This window comes from Myotis brandtii, unplaced genomic scaffold (assembly GCF_000412655.1).
Source record: "Myotis brandtii unplaced genomic scaffold, ASM41265v1 scaffold535, whole genome shotgun sequence".
NCBI lineage: Eukaryota > Metazoa > Chordata > Mammalia > Chiroptera > Vespertilionidae > Myotis > Myotis brandtii.
The window spans coordinates 100,698-117,641 of NW_005369964.1; the positions used below are offsets into that span (position 1 = coordinate 100,698).

General features: G+C 42.1%; 1 protein-coding gene across 1 annotated transcript in view; it reads left to right on the forward strand.

Moving 5' to 3' along the window:
- Window positions 1-14,100, forward strand: part of GOLGA5 (golgin A5) — a 33,234-nt gene extending 19,134 nt beyond the window's left edge. Inside the window, 6 exon segments of the mRNA XM_005877828.2 lie at window positions 1,297-1,425; window positions 4,522-4,620; window positions 6,180-6,405; window positions 8,395-8,500; window positions 11,876-11,939; window positions 13,637-14,100. Of these exon segments, the coding sequence (XP_005877890.1) occupies window positions 1,297-1,425; window positions 4,522-4,620; window positions 6,180-6,405; window positions 8,395-8,500; window positions 11,876-11,939; window positions 13,637-13,717 (705 nt within the window). The 3' untranslated portion in view covers window positions 13,718-14,100.
- The last annotated feature ends 2,844 nt before the right edge of the window (window positions 14,101-16,944 follow it).

A 16,944-nucleotide genomic window follows, 5' to 3' on the forward strand; every position in this document is an offset into this window, starting at 1 on the left:
CACTAAGCCATAGATATAGATATAGATATAGATATAGATATATCTCCTTTCATTTATTCCTTATCATAACCCTGTAAGGGAAATAATATAGTTTCATTTGACAGTTTGAAGAAATATAGGTATGAAGAAGGAAAGTAACTTCCCATGACTTGTAAAGTGGTAGAGCCAGGATGTGATCCCTAGTCTGATTCCAGAACATGTGTTCTTTTTTTTATTATTATATTTTTTATTGATTTCAAATGCTCAACCACTGAGCCACGCCGGCCAGGCAGTTCAGTTCTTTTTGAAACTGCTAGCTTTTGAATACAGATATAAATCTCCCAGTGGGGCACTGTCTTTTCGTACTTCTTTTATTTTTTTAATTCTTTATTGTTTAAAGTATTATATATAGTATTACATAGGTCTCCTTTTCCCCCCATTGACGTCTCCCTGGCTACCGCCACCCCCCATCTTCTCGTACTTCTTAAACCAAATGGTTTATGTGCCATGGCAGCTATGCTATCCTGTTCATTGCTCTCACCATTTGCCATTTATACTAATAAAAGCCTAGGTAGTCCTCTCGCCCTCGTGCGCAACGTCATCACAAGATGGCCACCACAAGATGGCAACATGCACAGGGGAGGTGGGGCATGGCGGCCACTCCGTGCAGTGAGGCCTGGAGGTCCCATGGCTCCGCACAGCGCGGAGGAGGCCGGTTCTGGCGGAGGAGGCGGGTCGCAGCAGGGGAGGGCAGTTGGGGGCGATCAGGCTAGTAGGGGAGGGCAGTTAGGAGCCATCAGGCTGGCAGGGGAGGGCAGTTGGAGGTGATTGGGCTGGCAAGGAAGGGAAGTTGTGGGCGATCAGGCTGGCATGGAAGGGCAGTTGTGGGCTATCGGGCCGGCAGGGGAGCAGTTAGACGTCAATCAGGCTGGTAGGGGAGCGGTTAGGGGGCGATCAGGCTGGCAGGCAGAAGTGATTAGGGGTAAGCAGGCAGGCAGGCAGGTAGTTAGGAGCCAGTGGTCCCGGATTGTGAGAGGGATGTTGGCAGTCGGACATCCCCCAAGGAGTCCCAGATTGGAGAGGGTGCAGGCTGGGCAGTGGGACACCCCCCCTCCCCCGGACCAATTCCGTGTACCGGGCCTCTAGTATTATATAATGAAGTGTCAGTTTATATGCTCCTTTTAGGCTGAGACCATGTCTTTCATCTTTGTCCCTCCCGTGCCTGCTGACTCCAGTTCATGGTGCGTGATGATTGCTCAGTACATATTGAACTGAACAGTTATTGATTACTTTCACATGTAAGATTCATCTTTTTAGGATATGGAGGCTCAGCAGGTCAGTGAAGCAGAATCAACAAGAGAACAGTTGCAAGATCTGCAAGACCAAATAGCTGGGCATAAAGCATCTAAACAAGAACTTGAGGCAGAATTGGACCGACAGAAGCAGGTAAGGATTTTAGATTGATTATTGGAGAAGACTGTCTCCCAGCTGTCACACGAGGACACATCCCAGTAAAGCAGCTTCCTGACATTCTTAGGGGATGTGCTTAGAGAACTAGTGGTAGACAGGCCTGGCTGCCACCACTGTCCCACGCTCTTTAATTGTTTGTTTTAACAGCTGAAAAATAGAGGCACAAAATGGTTATGGGACTTGCCTAATTTTACACAACTAATTACAGAATAGAATAGAATTCAGGATTCCTGTCCTAGAGTTCTTTTTCTACTACTCTGTATTTTTTTTATATTTGTTTGTCAGAGTGTATACATATAGAAAACTTAAAAGCATCAGTTGATTTTTATATTTTACTACATTTGTACTTTCTGGACACAACAGTAATTCCTAGTTAATAGAGATATAACATTAGTACCATATTAGATTACTTTTTCTGATTGAGAAAAAGTGCTTATACAGATTATACTTACAAATCATGGTTAAGATTCTATTTCATTGTTCAGTTAGCAGTTGTCTGCTCCCCAAGTATATTTTACTTTAATATACTTCTATAGTAGTTTTCATATTAACACAGTTAAACATGTTTATAGCCACATTTTCAGAATAAGATTCTTTATCTAATATTAATAACATCTATAATTTACTGAGCAGTGACATTGTTATAGGCACTTAATTTACATTTTCTTATTTCATTTCTCACAATAAAATCACTATCCTGTTTATTTTATAGAAGATAAAACTATTCCAGCTTTGCATATTTATGTCCTTTAAAGATTTTTTTTTTAAATCATCATGTGAGGACATGCTTAGAGAGAGGAAGAGAGGAACAGAGAGAGACAGAGAGAGAGAGAAGCATCGATGTGAAAGAGAAACATTGATTGGTTGTCCTCTGTACGTGCCCCAATTGGGGATCAAAACCGCAGCCCAGGTTTGTGCCCTGACTGGGAATTGAACTGGCAACCTTTCGGAGCACAGGACGGCACTCAATCAACTGAGCCATTCTGGCCTGGCAGATTTTTTTTTCATTAGGATTTATTTTTTCTGAAACTGGTTCAATTCTCAGAGAAATACTTGTTTTTTATTATGAAAATAGCACTTAAATCTGTTTTTTGCATATTAAGAGAAAAACTCACTGAGTAGCAACCTGTAGAGTACATTATGGGCTATATTAATTTAATTACAAGATTAGCTGTCCTTTCAGAAATTGCACTTTAATCTATTTAATGATCTAATATATATTTAAAGGCAAAAATTTTATATTCTTGGTGGTTAGTGAGATAACTTTCATTTTATTATGGCACATGGTTTCAACCACATTCTTTTCCAGTGCCCTTCTATAAAATGAGGGAGGTGAGTAGAAGAAAGTGGAGCTGAATGTAGCTATGGCTGTTTACTTAGTAATCAGATGTTCTAGATGTGAAGTACTTAACATCTAGATTAAATGTCCTGTAGTGCTCTTTATCAGTTTAGATAATTTCAACCTTAAATTTCGTGCTAGCCTGGAGCTTCAGAAATAAGGCGTACCTGTAAATTATTCTTCTACCCTAATTACCTTCCTCATTTTCTCTCTTTTTTAAAAAAATACATTTTTATTGATTTCAGAGAGGAAGAGAGAGGAAGAGAGAGATGGAAACGTCAATGATGAGAAAGAATCACTGATTGGCTCCCTTCTGCTCTCACCCCCTACAGGGGATCGAGCCCACAACCCGGGCATGTGCCCTTGACAGGAATCGAACTCAGGACCCTTTAGTCTACAGTCTGACGCTCTATCCACTGAGCCAAACCAGCTAGGGCCATTTTCTCTCTTTTTTTTTTTTCACTATCTCAGTTTTTACAGTCTGTGAAATGAGCAAATTGAACTAAATGTCTAAAGTATCTCTGGCAGCTTAGTCCATCTCACATGTCTGTCTTCATACAGCTCCTTTTACTGAAGGAGCTATATGAAGCTCCCAGCACAGTGAAGCATAATGCTTTTTTAAATTGTCATACAATATACCATTAGTTTTAGGTGTACATTATAGTGATTCGATATTTATATACATTGCAAAATTACCCCCAGGGTGTTACCATCTGTCACCATGCAAAGTTACTAACAATATAATTGACTATATTCCCTATGCTACATAATGCTTTTGAAGGTACTTAGCCAACTAATTACTCTTTCTTTCCTGGATGTGCTTTGTTCTTAAATTCGACTTGACTCTGAATGATCGTATTTACTGTACAGACTAGCAGTGGTTTAATGCAGTTGATAGTGAACCCAGAGGTATTTCTTTGTTTCTTTCTCTCTTTTATTAATGACAGTGCAAAAAAGGTACAAGATATTGCCTGATACAAATAAGCACATGAATAAGCTGCTCAACATCATTAGTCATTAGGGAAATGCAAAGTGAAACCTCAATGAGACAGCACCACATACCCAGCTAGATTAGCTGCACTTACAGACACTGACACCACCAAGTGTGGGAAGGATGCGGAAGAACTGGCACGCTCTCATATTGCTGTGGGAATGCAAACTGGTACAGGTATTTGGAAAACAATTTTCAGGTTTTCTTCCTTTAAGTTAGACATACATTTATCATATGATGATCCAGTAGCAGTTCCAGAAAAATTTAAAACATATGACCACGTAAAGACTTGTGCTTAAACATTAATCTACAAATTGATACATGATGCTGAAGTATAACTTTTCATCAGACCCATCCAAATCTGTTCATTTATTCATTCAGTATATACTCAGCCCATATTGATGTCTACTATGTGTCAGGCACTGTTTTAGGTTCTGGGGATGGAATAGGGAAGGAACGCTGTTTTTTGTGGGTTTTTTGTTTTTTTAAATAAATTTTTATTGATTTTTTACAGAGAGGAAGGGAGAGGGATAGAGAGTTAGAAACATCAATGAGAGAGAAACATCGATCAGCTGCCTCCTGCACACCCCCTGCTGGGGATGTGCCCGCAACCAAGGTACATGCCCTTGACCGGAATCGAACCTGGGACCCTTCAGTCTGCAGGCCGATGCTCTATCCACTGAGCCAAACCAGTTAGGGCAGGAACGCTGTTTTAACTTTCATTTTGTGCCTCATTTTGTAGGAATTCCATTACATAGAAGAAGATCTTTATCGAACAAAGAACACATTGCAAAGCAGAATTAAAGATCGAGAAGAAGAAATTCAGAAACTTAGGAATCAGGTATGTGTCATTTACAACTTGGGCAAAGATACCATTCATTGTAAAGCCACATTTTTTCCAAAGAATACAGTAAGATCTTCTTTTTCCATACTTTCATCTGAGTTTTCTTGTTGCAGTGGTACAGTGTTATTTTCAACCTGATACAGACTTTTCATCTATGAGTCTGCACTTGCTGTATTCTGTGGCTTGCTTCTTATAAAAGTACTAGAGGCCCGATGCACGAAATTTGTGCCCACGCAGCCGTGGCAGCTGCTCTCAGCCCTCACAGCCCCTTCTTCGTCCGGAAGGTCGTCTGGAAGGACGTCCAGAAGGTCATTCGGCTGTCCGGTCTAATTAGCATATTACACTTTTATTATTATAGATCTTGTAGCCAGAGTCACTCAGGGAGATGTGAATTAGCCCAATACCTTCTAACTTCAGTGAGGATTATGCTGATTGCCAGTTTCATAAATGTGTTTTCTCTTTCCTAAGAAAAATCCAGGGATAAATCTTTCTATTAGCAATTGATAGGTCTTTCATGAAGTCAGCAAGACCTCTTTGTAACTCTGAAAATGTGAAACATGCAGAAAACAGCCTGTGCCTAGCACCCAAGTTTACCAGTCTTGATCATTAACTGCCAAAATCATGCTTTCGCTTACTCTGTAGTTGTAGATTGCCCTTTCCTCCCTTCTCTTCAGGCGATTGACTCAATAAGTAATGGACTCCTTTAAACAGTGTTACCAAAGTGATTGATAAATGCTGAGGCAGTTCATGGGAGTCTAAAAGAAAGCTGAGGTCAGCTCAGGCTAGGGTGGTTGGAAAAGGCTTCAAGGAAGAGGCTCTGAAGGCAGGTAGAGCCTAGATAAGAGAAGGGGACTGAATTTTCCAAGCAGGAAATGTGGACAGCTGAGTGGAGGAGGGAAATGGTGACAGATTAGAACAAATAGAAGATGCAGTGAAGGAAGTTACTAACAACCGTCACCAGACCCTACTAGGAAATTCTCATTTAATATCCCTATATACCACGTGCAACAGGCACTGCTGTCCTCACTTAACACATGAGGAGACAGATAGCAAGCACATTTGTCCTCACTGGAGGAATCAGATTCAGAGAGCTATAGCAGTTTGTCCAAGTCAGATAGCTAGGAAATCGCAGAGCAGGGATGAAAACCACTGGAAGCGAGTGGTCTTTGCACAACCGTTATTATTCAGGTCAAAATGTTTCAACTATGTCCCATGGATCAGTGCTTTCAGATATTTTTGACCATGATGTTACCGTTCTTACAACGTACAAAACTAATACAGAAATTTCACAAAACAATACTCTCACATACTATGTGCTGTACGCTCTGATACGTCCCATTCTCTTCTACTTTTTAATGTGTCGATTGTGAACCAACAAGTTGATTTTGTGACCCACTAATACAGTTTGAAAATTGCTTCTGTAGACAATGAAAGAATCATTACAGAGTTTTGAGAAATCAGTGAATACCACAGTTCACCTGTGCGGATGTGGCAGTGTGGTTTCTGTGTTGTATGACTGGTTTTATGTAATACTTTTATGAATTGTTGCCTTTCAGCTTACCAATAAAACCCTAAGCAATAGCAGCCAGTCCGAGTTGGAGAGTCGACTCCACCAGCTGACAGAGACTCTCATCCAGAAGCAGACCATGCTGGAGAGCCTCAGCACTGAGAAGAACTCGCTGGTCTTCCAGCTGGAGCGCCTCGAGCAGCAGATGAAATTGGCCACTGGAGCTGGGAGCGCTGGGTCTTCCATCAATATGTCTGGAGTTGACAATGGCGAAGGTAATAAAAAGAACGGCCGGTTCAATTCTAGTCAAGGGCACGTACCTTGATTGCAGGCTCCTCCCCGGCCTGGGCCCTGGTCGGGGTGCTTGGGGGAGGCAACCAGTCGATGTGTTTCTCTCACATTGATGTTTCTCTCTGTCTTTCCCTCTCTCTTCCGCTCTCCCTAAAAATCAATGGAAAAATATCTTCAGGTGAGGATTAAAAAACAAAAACAAAAACGTTTTGTTACCTTCATTTCTAATGTTGCTAATTCAAACGCGATTTTGCTAAGTTAAAAAAAGACCATTTTCATTAAGAAAGAGGTTTTATCCAACGAAGCACCCACTTTTCTCCTGATGTGAAGATGGGGCCATGTGCTGTTTGATATGATCATTAGTAAATTGGACTGTGAACTGATTAATATCTCTCACTAGTATGGGACTTGGAGAAAAGAGGCCTGTTTTATTGATTTTTAACTTTTTTCATGTAAATAAGTTTCATAATATAGCTTATACATTGCTTTATAGGAATCTATTGTGTAAATACTGTAATTTGTTTGATCAGTTCCTTATGGTTGGGAATTTAGATTGTTGCCATTTTTGTCGCTAATATAGCAGTTCTGAGGAAAATATTTTCTGTACATCTCTTATTTTCTTGGGATAAATGATTAGAAATGGAATGCTGGGTCAATAGTACACATTTGAAGGCTTTTGATTTTTAGTGGCAAAATCAGCAAATAATTATTAAGTGCCTAGTTTGTACCCAGGTACTATCCTAGACATTGGGCAACAAGAGACCAAAATCTCTGCCCTGCGGATCTTCCATTCTGGTGGTGTGGAGAGGAATGCAGGTGGAGGACATGGCAGTAAAGAACAATGTGAGATGGTGGTATGTGCTGCCGAGGAAGGGAGACGCCGGGTGCTGACTGTGGAGAAGGGATTGCACTTTAGGGTGGTCCAGGAAGACCTCATTGAAAAGGTAGGAGGTAAGATAGTAGACGATGAGGAGATCCACGGGAAGAGTGATCCAGGGAGGGAGAAGAGCAGTGCAAAGGCCCTGAGGCGGGAATGTTGCTGGCATGTTGCAGGAACAGCAGGGAGGCCAGGGCAGCAGGAGTGAGGGGAACGGAGTGTAAGATGAATTCAGAGAACTTGGAGGAGGCTGTTTAAGCCTGTAGGACGACTTCTCTGGAGGAAGGGAAAGCCACTGGAGGGTCTTAAGAAGGGTGGCTGATGTAAACTGTATTTTAACAAGATACCTCTGGCTGCTAAGTCCATAATAGACTACACAAAGAACTGAGTGGAGGCAGGGGACCAGGAGGAGCTGTTGTATTAATCCATGTGAGAAATGATGGTGGTTCAGACCAGAGTGGGGATTGTGAGGATTTATTTTAAAGGTGAGCTGACAGCATTTGCTGGCAGATTGTGACGTTTGATAGGAAGAAAGGAGTCAAGGTGGAGGCCTGAGCAGGTGGAAGGATGGAGTTCTCATGTCTGAGATGGGAGAACTGCAGGAGGAGTGGGTTGGCAGCAGGGGCGAGCAGTCGGTACCATGGTCTTGGCATGCTCAGTTTGGGATGACTGTTAGACATCCAGATGGAAATGGAGCAGGTGATTGGACAAGTCGAGTTGGGAGTGGTCTGGGCTGGAGATGAGATGTGGGAGTCATGGGCTTTGTAGAAAGGCCATTCTTACTAGCACAGGAGCTGTGTCCATTAGTATTGACTATGACAACATTTGGTATTTATAAACTTTAATTTTTGCTAATTTCATAGAGAAATAATTTTTCTAGTTTTTACATTTTGATTTTTTGGATATGGAAGTTCAAACATTTCATATAATCAAATTTACCTGTTTTTTTTTTATGATTTTATCTCTGGATGTAATACTTAGAAAGTTGGCCTTAAGAATTTCTTCCACGTGTAACTTAATGTATATTCACTGTAATCTTGTTAGAAAATTCATTTTGCTGTCTGTACCTCCATTCGTTATTTTCTTCTTTAAACAGGGACACGTCTGCGAAACGTTCCTGTTCTTTTTAATGACACAGAAACTAGTCTGGCAGGAATGTATGGAAGAGTCCGCAAAGCTGCTAGTTCAATTGACCAATTTAGGTAAGTCCTGCCAGTAACGATGAGTGATGGACCATCAAATATTTTTATAACCTTTTCTAGTGGTTTCCATCATTGTGAATCCCATCAGATAGAGCTGATATTTAAGTGGCATTTACCTTATTCCTTTCATGGTATTTCAGTGTCATGAAATTGCTTTAAGAGGTCTGCCAGTACCTTTACTTATTGAAGATGATTAATCCTGACCATTTCTTTCTGTAATAAGCTCTATTTAAAAATTCATTAAATTTTATTGAGAAAGTCTCTATTACATGTAAATGCATCCATTTGAATGCTTTATCTCATTTGTCATGTGATTAGAATAAAAGATGCTACTAATGAACAGTACTCATTGTAATATGTTTTTTATGTTACATAAATAATACATAATTTATGTTATGTATATATTTATAAATAAACTTTTTATACTAGCAGACATCCACCTTACATAGAAAATGTTTTAGAGTTTATCGGGAGTGAAGAGAGGACCCTAGAGAGCTCCGAGCAGCTGCACTGCCACCGCTCTGGCCTAGTTACCATCACACCCTAGGAGGAGCCGCAGCTGCTGCAGACAGCCCCAGTCACCATCACCCCAACCATCAGCAGGGAGGCCTGCCACCCCCACCCTCAGCACTGCCAACACCAAGTCTGGCACCACAGCCAGTGGCACAGGGAGTGCCAGCCCAGGTAGCCTCATATCCTGGGCACCGGCCAGCAGGGACAAAATCATTGCAACGAAGATTTTGGGAGCAGTAAAATGGTTCAGTGTAAGAGACGGATATGGTTTAATCAACAGAAATGACACCAAAGAAGATGTACTTGTATACCAGACTGCCATAAAGAAGGAGAACCCCAGGAAGTACCCTCACAGTGTAGGAGAAGGAAAGGCTATGGGGTTTGATGTAGTTAAAGGAGAAAAGGGTGTGGAGGCAGCAAATGTTACAGGCCCTTGTGGAGTTCCAGTGCAAGGCAGTAAATATGCAGCAGACCATAAGCATTGTAGATGCTCTCCACGTCAGAGGGTCCTCCACACAATTGCCAGCAGGATTATCAGAGACCCAAGGTCAACAGCTACTTCGACATCAGTACTGTTGCAATGTATGCAGATGCCTAGACAACCCTAAACACAAGATGGCACTGAGACTAAAGCAGCTGATCCGCCAGCTGAGAATTCATCTCCCAAAGCTGAGCAAAGCAGGGCTGAGTAAACGCCAGCTTACCATCTCTACTATCCGGTTTAGTCATCCAACAAGAAGAAATGAAGATCAAATTCCAGCAATATTAAATGACCGTGCCTGGCCAGTGTTCCTAAGTGGTTAGAACGTCAGCCTGTGCACCCAAGGGTCTTGGGTTTGATTCCCAGTCAAGGGTACATGTGGGTTTGCTCCCTGTCCCTGGAGGGCACATGCAGGAGGCAACCAGTCGATGTGTGTCTCACATTGATATTTCTCTCTCTCTCTCTTTCTCTCTCTCTCTCTCTATATATATACACACACACACACACACACACACACACACACACACCTCCCACTCTCTCTGAAAAAGCAATGGAAAAAATAGCCTCATGTGAGATTAACAACAACAAAAAAGATTGGAGCTGAAGATCTTAAGTTCTTGCTTTTTGCCCATTGACCAGCTATGCAGCATGGGGATTTTAATATTTTTACCTAAAGATGTCTCTTTTTTGGTAATGACAAACATGTTAAAAAAAAAAAAAAAGCCTAGTTTTTCTTAATACACCTTTAGAGGTTTTTAAATTGTTTTATATCTGGCAAGTTGAGATTTTTTAAGAACCTCATTTTTAATTTGTAATAAAAGTGTACAACTTGATTTTTTTAAAAAAATTCAACAAATGGCAAGCACCTGTTAATAAAGGTCTTAGATAATTGTCAGAAAAGGGTTTTAGGTCTCCCTCTGCCGCAGTGCCACGGCTGCCCTTGGCAGCATCGCCCCCACTGGCGATGCTGGTGTTATGCTGAGTACTCACCTCCCTTGACCACATGGGCAGACTTGGAGATCGACCAAGGATGGCCGGAAGCTTGATGCTGTAGGACTGGGTATTGCAGCTTTTGCATACGCAGGTCACTGTGTATTTCAGGCCTGGAAACCTGTAGAACAAGTAATCACAGAAGATTTCACACCTCGCCTTTCATCCTACTATCCTATAAAGGAGGATTTGAACAGAAAACGAGTCGGCGAGAAGCTATTCTTATTTTGGATGTGAACCCATCTGCTGGCAAGACCGAGATTAGAACAGCTCACAGAGAATCATGATTTTGAATCACCCAGATAAAGGTGGATCTCTGTACTTAGCAACCAAAATAAATGAAGCAAAAGACTTGCTAGAAGAAACCACCAAACATTCATTGATGCTCAGGGACTCCTGCAAATTTAATCTAAACCACCCCCGTTATCATTTTCATACATGTGCTAACCATAAATAACAATTTATTTCGCTGTTAAGTGGTATAATAATAAAAGATTAATAATTTGTCTTTTATTATCTTTTAAAGGGAAAAATGTCTTAACAGTTTATATATAGCATTGATAAAGTTCATGTCTAAATATCCTACTAAACTCTTTTGTCTTATAATTAAACACGGTTTCAATGAGTTATTGCATAAAAGAGCAATCTTTTTTACCTTTATGTATCAGAATATAGCTGTGTTGTTACATATAAGGAGGAGGATTTACTAAGATTCCCAAAGTCATGGACCAAGGATGCCATAGTCATCTCCAAATTAATATGCACATCTATTTCAACTTTCATTTATTCAGCCTACATAATTTTTAGAGAGCCAGTATGCAAGGCATTGTGCTAGTGGCAGTCAGAGAAACAGAAAGGTAGAGAAGGTGTATTTGCTTGTCCCTGTGTCCATCTTGATGGGGGGGAATGGAAAAAGGTGTGAGTGGCAAGGTCTGGACATCATATTGCTCCTCACACTTCATTTGTTTAAGTGTTTACTTGGTTTTCTGTAGTTTTGTGTCTTTGGGAAGCATAGTATCCATACAAAAGCTTTTTGATTAGTAATTTGCAGATTGATTCCAACTAGACTTTCTCCTATTTTTGTTTTCACATTTGCCTTGTGTTTTATAACTTACTTAGTTCCTAAAAGAAAAAATGATTTAGAGAAGGACCAAGTTGTTTAAAAGCTAAACCCAAGTAGTGATAAAAGTATTTGTTTACACTATGGCATTTCTATATGATTATTTCAAATAATTATTTAATCTACTATAAATAAATCTTTATGGTGGCCACAGAACTAGTATAAATGAGTGAAATGTCAAAATGCATTATTAGATATTACCACAGGTAGATCTGTTGTTAGTCTAACTCTCTTCTTTTATCTTCTCTCCTCCCCACTACCGTTTGCACAGTATCCGTCTGGGAATTTTTCTCCGAAGATACCCCATAGCACGAGTTTTTGTAATTATATATATGGTAAGTGAACTTGTTTTAAAAAACAATGCTGCACTTGATTTTTAACTAGGATTTTTTCAGCTGTTGGTCTTTTTATTTAAAATATGTTTTTATTGCCCTAACTGGTTTGGCTCAGTGGATAGAGCGTCGGCCTGCTGACTGAAGGGTCCCAGGTTTGATTCCGGTCAAGGGCATGTACCTTGGTTGTGGGCACATCCCCAGTAGGGGTTGTGCAGGAGGCAGCTGATCAATGTTTCTACCTCTCTATTCCTCTCCCTTCCTCTCTGTAAAAAATCAATAAAATATATTTAAAAAATAAAATATGCTTTTATTGACTTCAGAGAGAGAGGAAGGGAGAGGGAGAGAGAGAGACAGAAACATCAATGATGGGAAAATCATGACTGGCTGCCTCCTGCATGCCCCCTACTGGGGATCGAGCCTGCAAGCCAGGCATGTGCCCTCACCAGGAATTGAACATGACCTCCTGGTTCATGGGTTGAGGCTCAACCACTGAATTATACCAGTCAGGCAGCTGCTGGTCTTTTTGACTGAAAGTTTAGCAGTCAGTTTTGAAAGAGAATTCATTTTTAATAATGCAAGTGAAAATAACAATTTGTTATGTCTAAAATATAAATTGCTCAAAGACTTTTCCTACAATAAAATTAACTTTGGTGCAGTTTAACAGTTAACTCCATTGCTAAGCCCCTCTTATGATAAAAAATACAATACAAAACAATTTTATTTTTATCTTGATGTAAAGTTGCTTTCATGTGTTTTGCTTTGTTTTCTAAAATGGTCTCAAGGTTGATTTATTTTCTTTCAGATTTCTTAGCTCTAATAATGGTTACCAGAGTCAGGCATGCCATTTCACGTGTCCTGTGAGCCTAAAAAACTCACTCACTGTTCTGAATGGGGATGCTAAAAGTAGTTGAGTTGAATTAAAACAGGCATTTTCTTCTTCAAAAGGAATAAAAGCACCCTTAGAAAGAAATTTCTCTCTGATCCACTAGAGGGAAGAGTTACTCCTTTAAAAAAAAAAAGTTTTTAAGAAGTGGGGGTGGAGAGAATGAGAGGAAAAAGATTGGCCTCAGAAAGGATTCAGAACGTGTCCACATCTGGGTTGATTTCCGGTTGGAGATTTTGAAGAACATGTGCTCTGTCAGCATGAGACGTGATGCTTCACGCCAGTGATGCCTGAGCGATGGAGCCTCACGCCGTTGCCCCCCGACCACGAGGGAGCTAGTGGGACTGTCAGTGGAGGTCCTGTGCTGGACCCCAAATCACCTCTGAAACCTGGCACAGCATTCCTGTCGAGCACGTCTTCCCACCCCTCTTCACCAAAGCATGGCCAAGCCCTCTTTCAGAACACCAGCTCTAACTGCTCTTAAAGAGCCTCCCCAGCCACTTCATGGCTCTCCAGCCATTAATCACCTGGTTGTTTGGGGTCCATGTGCTTATCATGAATGAGTTGAGGACTTTTCTCCTCTTGACAGAAATATGCAGGAATTGTAACTACTACCCTCCATCGGTTGTACATCTATTTCTTCATTAGTTACCCAATAAACACGCACTGAGCCCCTGGAATGTTACAGACACAGTGCTGGACAAGAACACACAGACAACCAAGATGTGGTTCCTGCCCTCCATGCACCTCTCACTGGGCCTGTGGTGAAGATGGGATCATTGACTAATCCACAAATTACCTTTTCTTTCTTTAGGCTTTGCTTCACCTCTGGGTCATGATTGTTTTGTTGACTTATACACCGGAAATGCACCATGACCAACCCCATGGCAAATGAACTGAACCCAGTTGTTGCAATGATTGGTTGTCTTTTTCCAGACTTTGGATCTGTAACAGGTCAATGGCTTCAAATTCCTGAGGAGGGTGCCCAAGATTATTTTATCACTACAAGCTTTTAACTTTTTAAGTTATTATACTCTGCTACCTAAATCTTCCTCTAATTTCCCTCAAATGGTAAGAGTTTCTAAAACAGACGGTAATTTAACAAGCTCAGCTCCGCTTTTTCTGAGATTGGTGGTTCCATGTATATATGTACACACAGATGCTGGGTGGTTCACCTCTGTACAGACCAGCCTGTATTTTACTGATACTCATTATGGGTTGTAATCAGGGAAACTAATTGTATTTAGTGACATAAATAAAAGGTTTTCTTTTTGATAATTCTGTCTGCTTTTGTATTTTCCTCTACTTAACTTTGCAAATACACTTTTTTCCCCTTTTGGTATACCTCACCCAAAGAGTGAGGATATTTTTTCCATTATTTTTTTAGAGTGGAAGGGAGGGGCAGAGAGAGAGGAGAACGAAACATCAATGTGAGGGAGATGCATCGATTGGTTGCCTCCTGCATGCATCCCAACCTCAGGGAGGGGGACCAGGCAGGGATATAACCTGCAACCCAGGTACGTGCCCTTGACTGGGAATCGAACCTGAGACCCTCCAGCACACAGGCCAACACTCCAACCACTGAACCATGCCGGCCAGGGCAAACTTTGCAAATTTATTTCAACATGTTAAAGGCCTGATTGATACAAATCTTTTTATAAACATAAAATTTACTGTGCATTTACCTTTTTAAAAATAATAGTTTTTTATCCCCATTAAGCCAGACCCTTCCAGATGGCCAGACGATCGAGCAGATGGCAGCAGCTGGCATCACTCGTGGTTGGTTCTCAGTGGGCTGCCCTTCCCCAGTGTGTGCACTGTTTCCCCTCCCCGACCCCTGCACCAAATTCCTTCCATTCTCAACCATTCATCGCCTTCCTCCGCCCTTTTTCCTTTTCTCATCCTACACCTCCAGCCTCTACCTCAGGACATCCATAGCCCCTGCTTGTGCGTTTAGAAATCGAATCTGTTTCAGCAATCTTTGCATTTTTAAAACACTCCAGTGCAGAGATATTACAGTTATTCTTTGAAGAGAGACTTTTTTTTGCTTTAGGTCCAATATAATGTCTGTTCTTACTTTTCTTTTTTCTTACACATCTCAATTCTTTTTCTGCCCCCCTGGGCTCTTGTGGTCTCTCTTCAAATCCTATATAATAAAGAGGTAATGTGCAAATTGACCCTCACGCCCTCACAAGATGGCTGCCTACAACCAGGCCGGCAGGGGGGTTAGTGAGGGACGACCAAACAACTGAACAGCAGGCTGCATGGAGCGACCAGGATGGCAGGGGGAGCAGTTGGGGGTGACTAGGCCAGCAGGGGGGGCAGTTGGGAGTGACCAAGCTGGCAGGAGGGGACAGTTAGGGGCGACCAGGTAGGCAGGCAGGTGAGCGATTAGGAGCCAGCTGTCCAGGATTGTGAGAGGGATGTCCCGGATTGGAGAGGGTGCAGGCTGGGCACGAATTTCATGCACCAGGCCTCCAGTGTATTTTATATTTTAAGATGGCTAATTAGATTTAAATTGAGTACAGGGAATTTTGCTTTTTTCATGCATAGCAGATGCCTTTAAATGCAACCTGGTTGATGTATTAACTGATTGAGAGGGAATCTGGAAAGTGACTCGGAGGTATGAAGATACAACAAAGCCACTCCAATTTCACATTCAAATTCACAGACTTGCCCACTATCTCCTTTGACAAAAGCCTATTGGATTTGGGGTGACTGGCAGGGGGGCAGTTAGGGGCGACCAGGCCAGCAGGGGGAGTAGTTGTGGGAGACCATGCCAGCAAGGGGAGGGCAGTTGGGGGTGACCAGGCTGGTAGTGGGGGCAGTAGGGGCGACCAGGCCAGCAGTGGGGCAGTTGGGGGCGACCAGGCTGGTGCGGGGGGGCAGTTAGGGGAGACCAGGCCGGCATAGGGGGGCAGTTAGGGGCGATCAGGCAGGCAGGCAGGTGAGTGATTAGGAGCCAGCGGTCCAGGATTATGAGAGGGATATCCGACTGCCCAGGACCAGGCCTAAACCAGCAGTCGGACATCCCCTGAGGGGTCCCGGATTGGAGAGGGTGCAGGCTGGGCTGAGGGGACCCCCCCTCCCCCGCATGAATTTCGTGCACCGGGCCTCTAGTGTAATTAATATGCATGGTGGGGCAAAAGTAGTTTACAGTTCATATGGAAAAAATACAATCATCCATAAATAATGCTCTGCATTTCACATACAACTGTAACCTCCTCTTGCCCCACCCCGTGTGTGGCTCAGGCTGTTCGAGGGAGAGTCTTCCAGTCAGGAGTGTCTGAAGCCTCCTGCCGGTGCCCAGCCGGAAACCTGGCCAGAGTTTCTGTCCTTAATGAGAGCTCTGCTGTGACGTCAGTTGACCTGTGACTTTAATTGTAAATTGTTCAAACGTTTTGGTACACTGCTACATGTACCAGAAAAATCTTAAAGGTCATCCTAGGTGTGTTTGGGTTTTTTTCCAACTTAGCATGAATGAAAAAGGCAGAAAGTACCACGTCATCTAGAAGTGGGTATGAAGTGTTGTGGGTGGGGGTGTCGACTCACAAACCTATAGGACTTGTATCAGTTCTGTTCTCAGGGATGCTAGCCTGTCAGAATCTGAGCTGCGGAGTCAGATCTGGTCTCACACAGAGTAAAGAGTTTAGTCTTCTTAGTATCTATTATTTTTTTTAAAAAAATTTTCTTTTTAAAAAAAACATTTTTTTATTGATTTCAGAGAGGAAGGGAGAGGAAGGGAGAGATAGAAACATCATGATGAGAGAGAAACATTCGTCGGCTGCTTCCTACACACTCCACACGAGGGATGATGCCTGCAACCGGGAATGGAAGCGTGACCTCCAGGTTCGTGGGTCAATGCTCAACCAGTGAGCCAGGCGGGGTTTGTTAATATCTTTTAAAGGTTGCCCCCCTCCCTCTAATTTGGAAACGTTTCTGGAAAATGATTAAAACCAGGTTACATACTTAAAATGGAAAACAGCACATGCTCCATCATCGTGTATTCCAGACTTCCCGTCTCCGCATGTCCTGGCTTTTGTTGGTATGGCTCTAAATCTTTTGTTCAGCTTTTACACATTCTTGGCTTTGGAAATAGTTTGACAAAGTGCTTCCGAGATT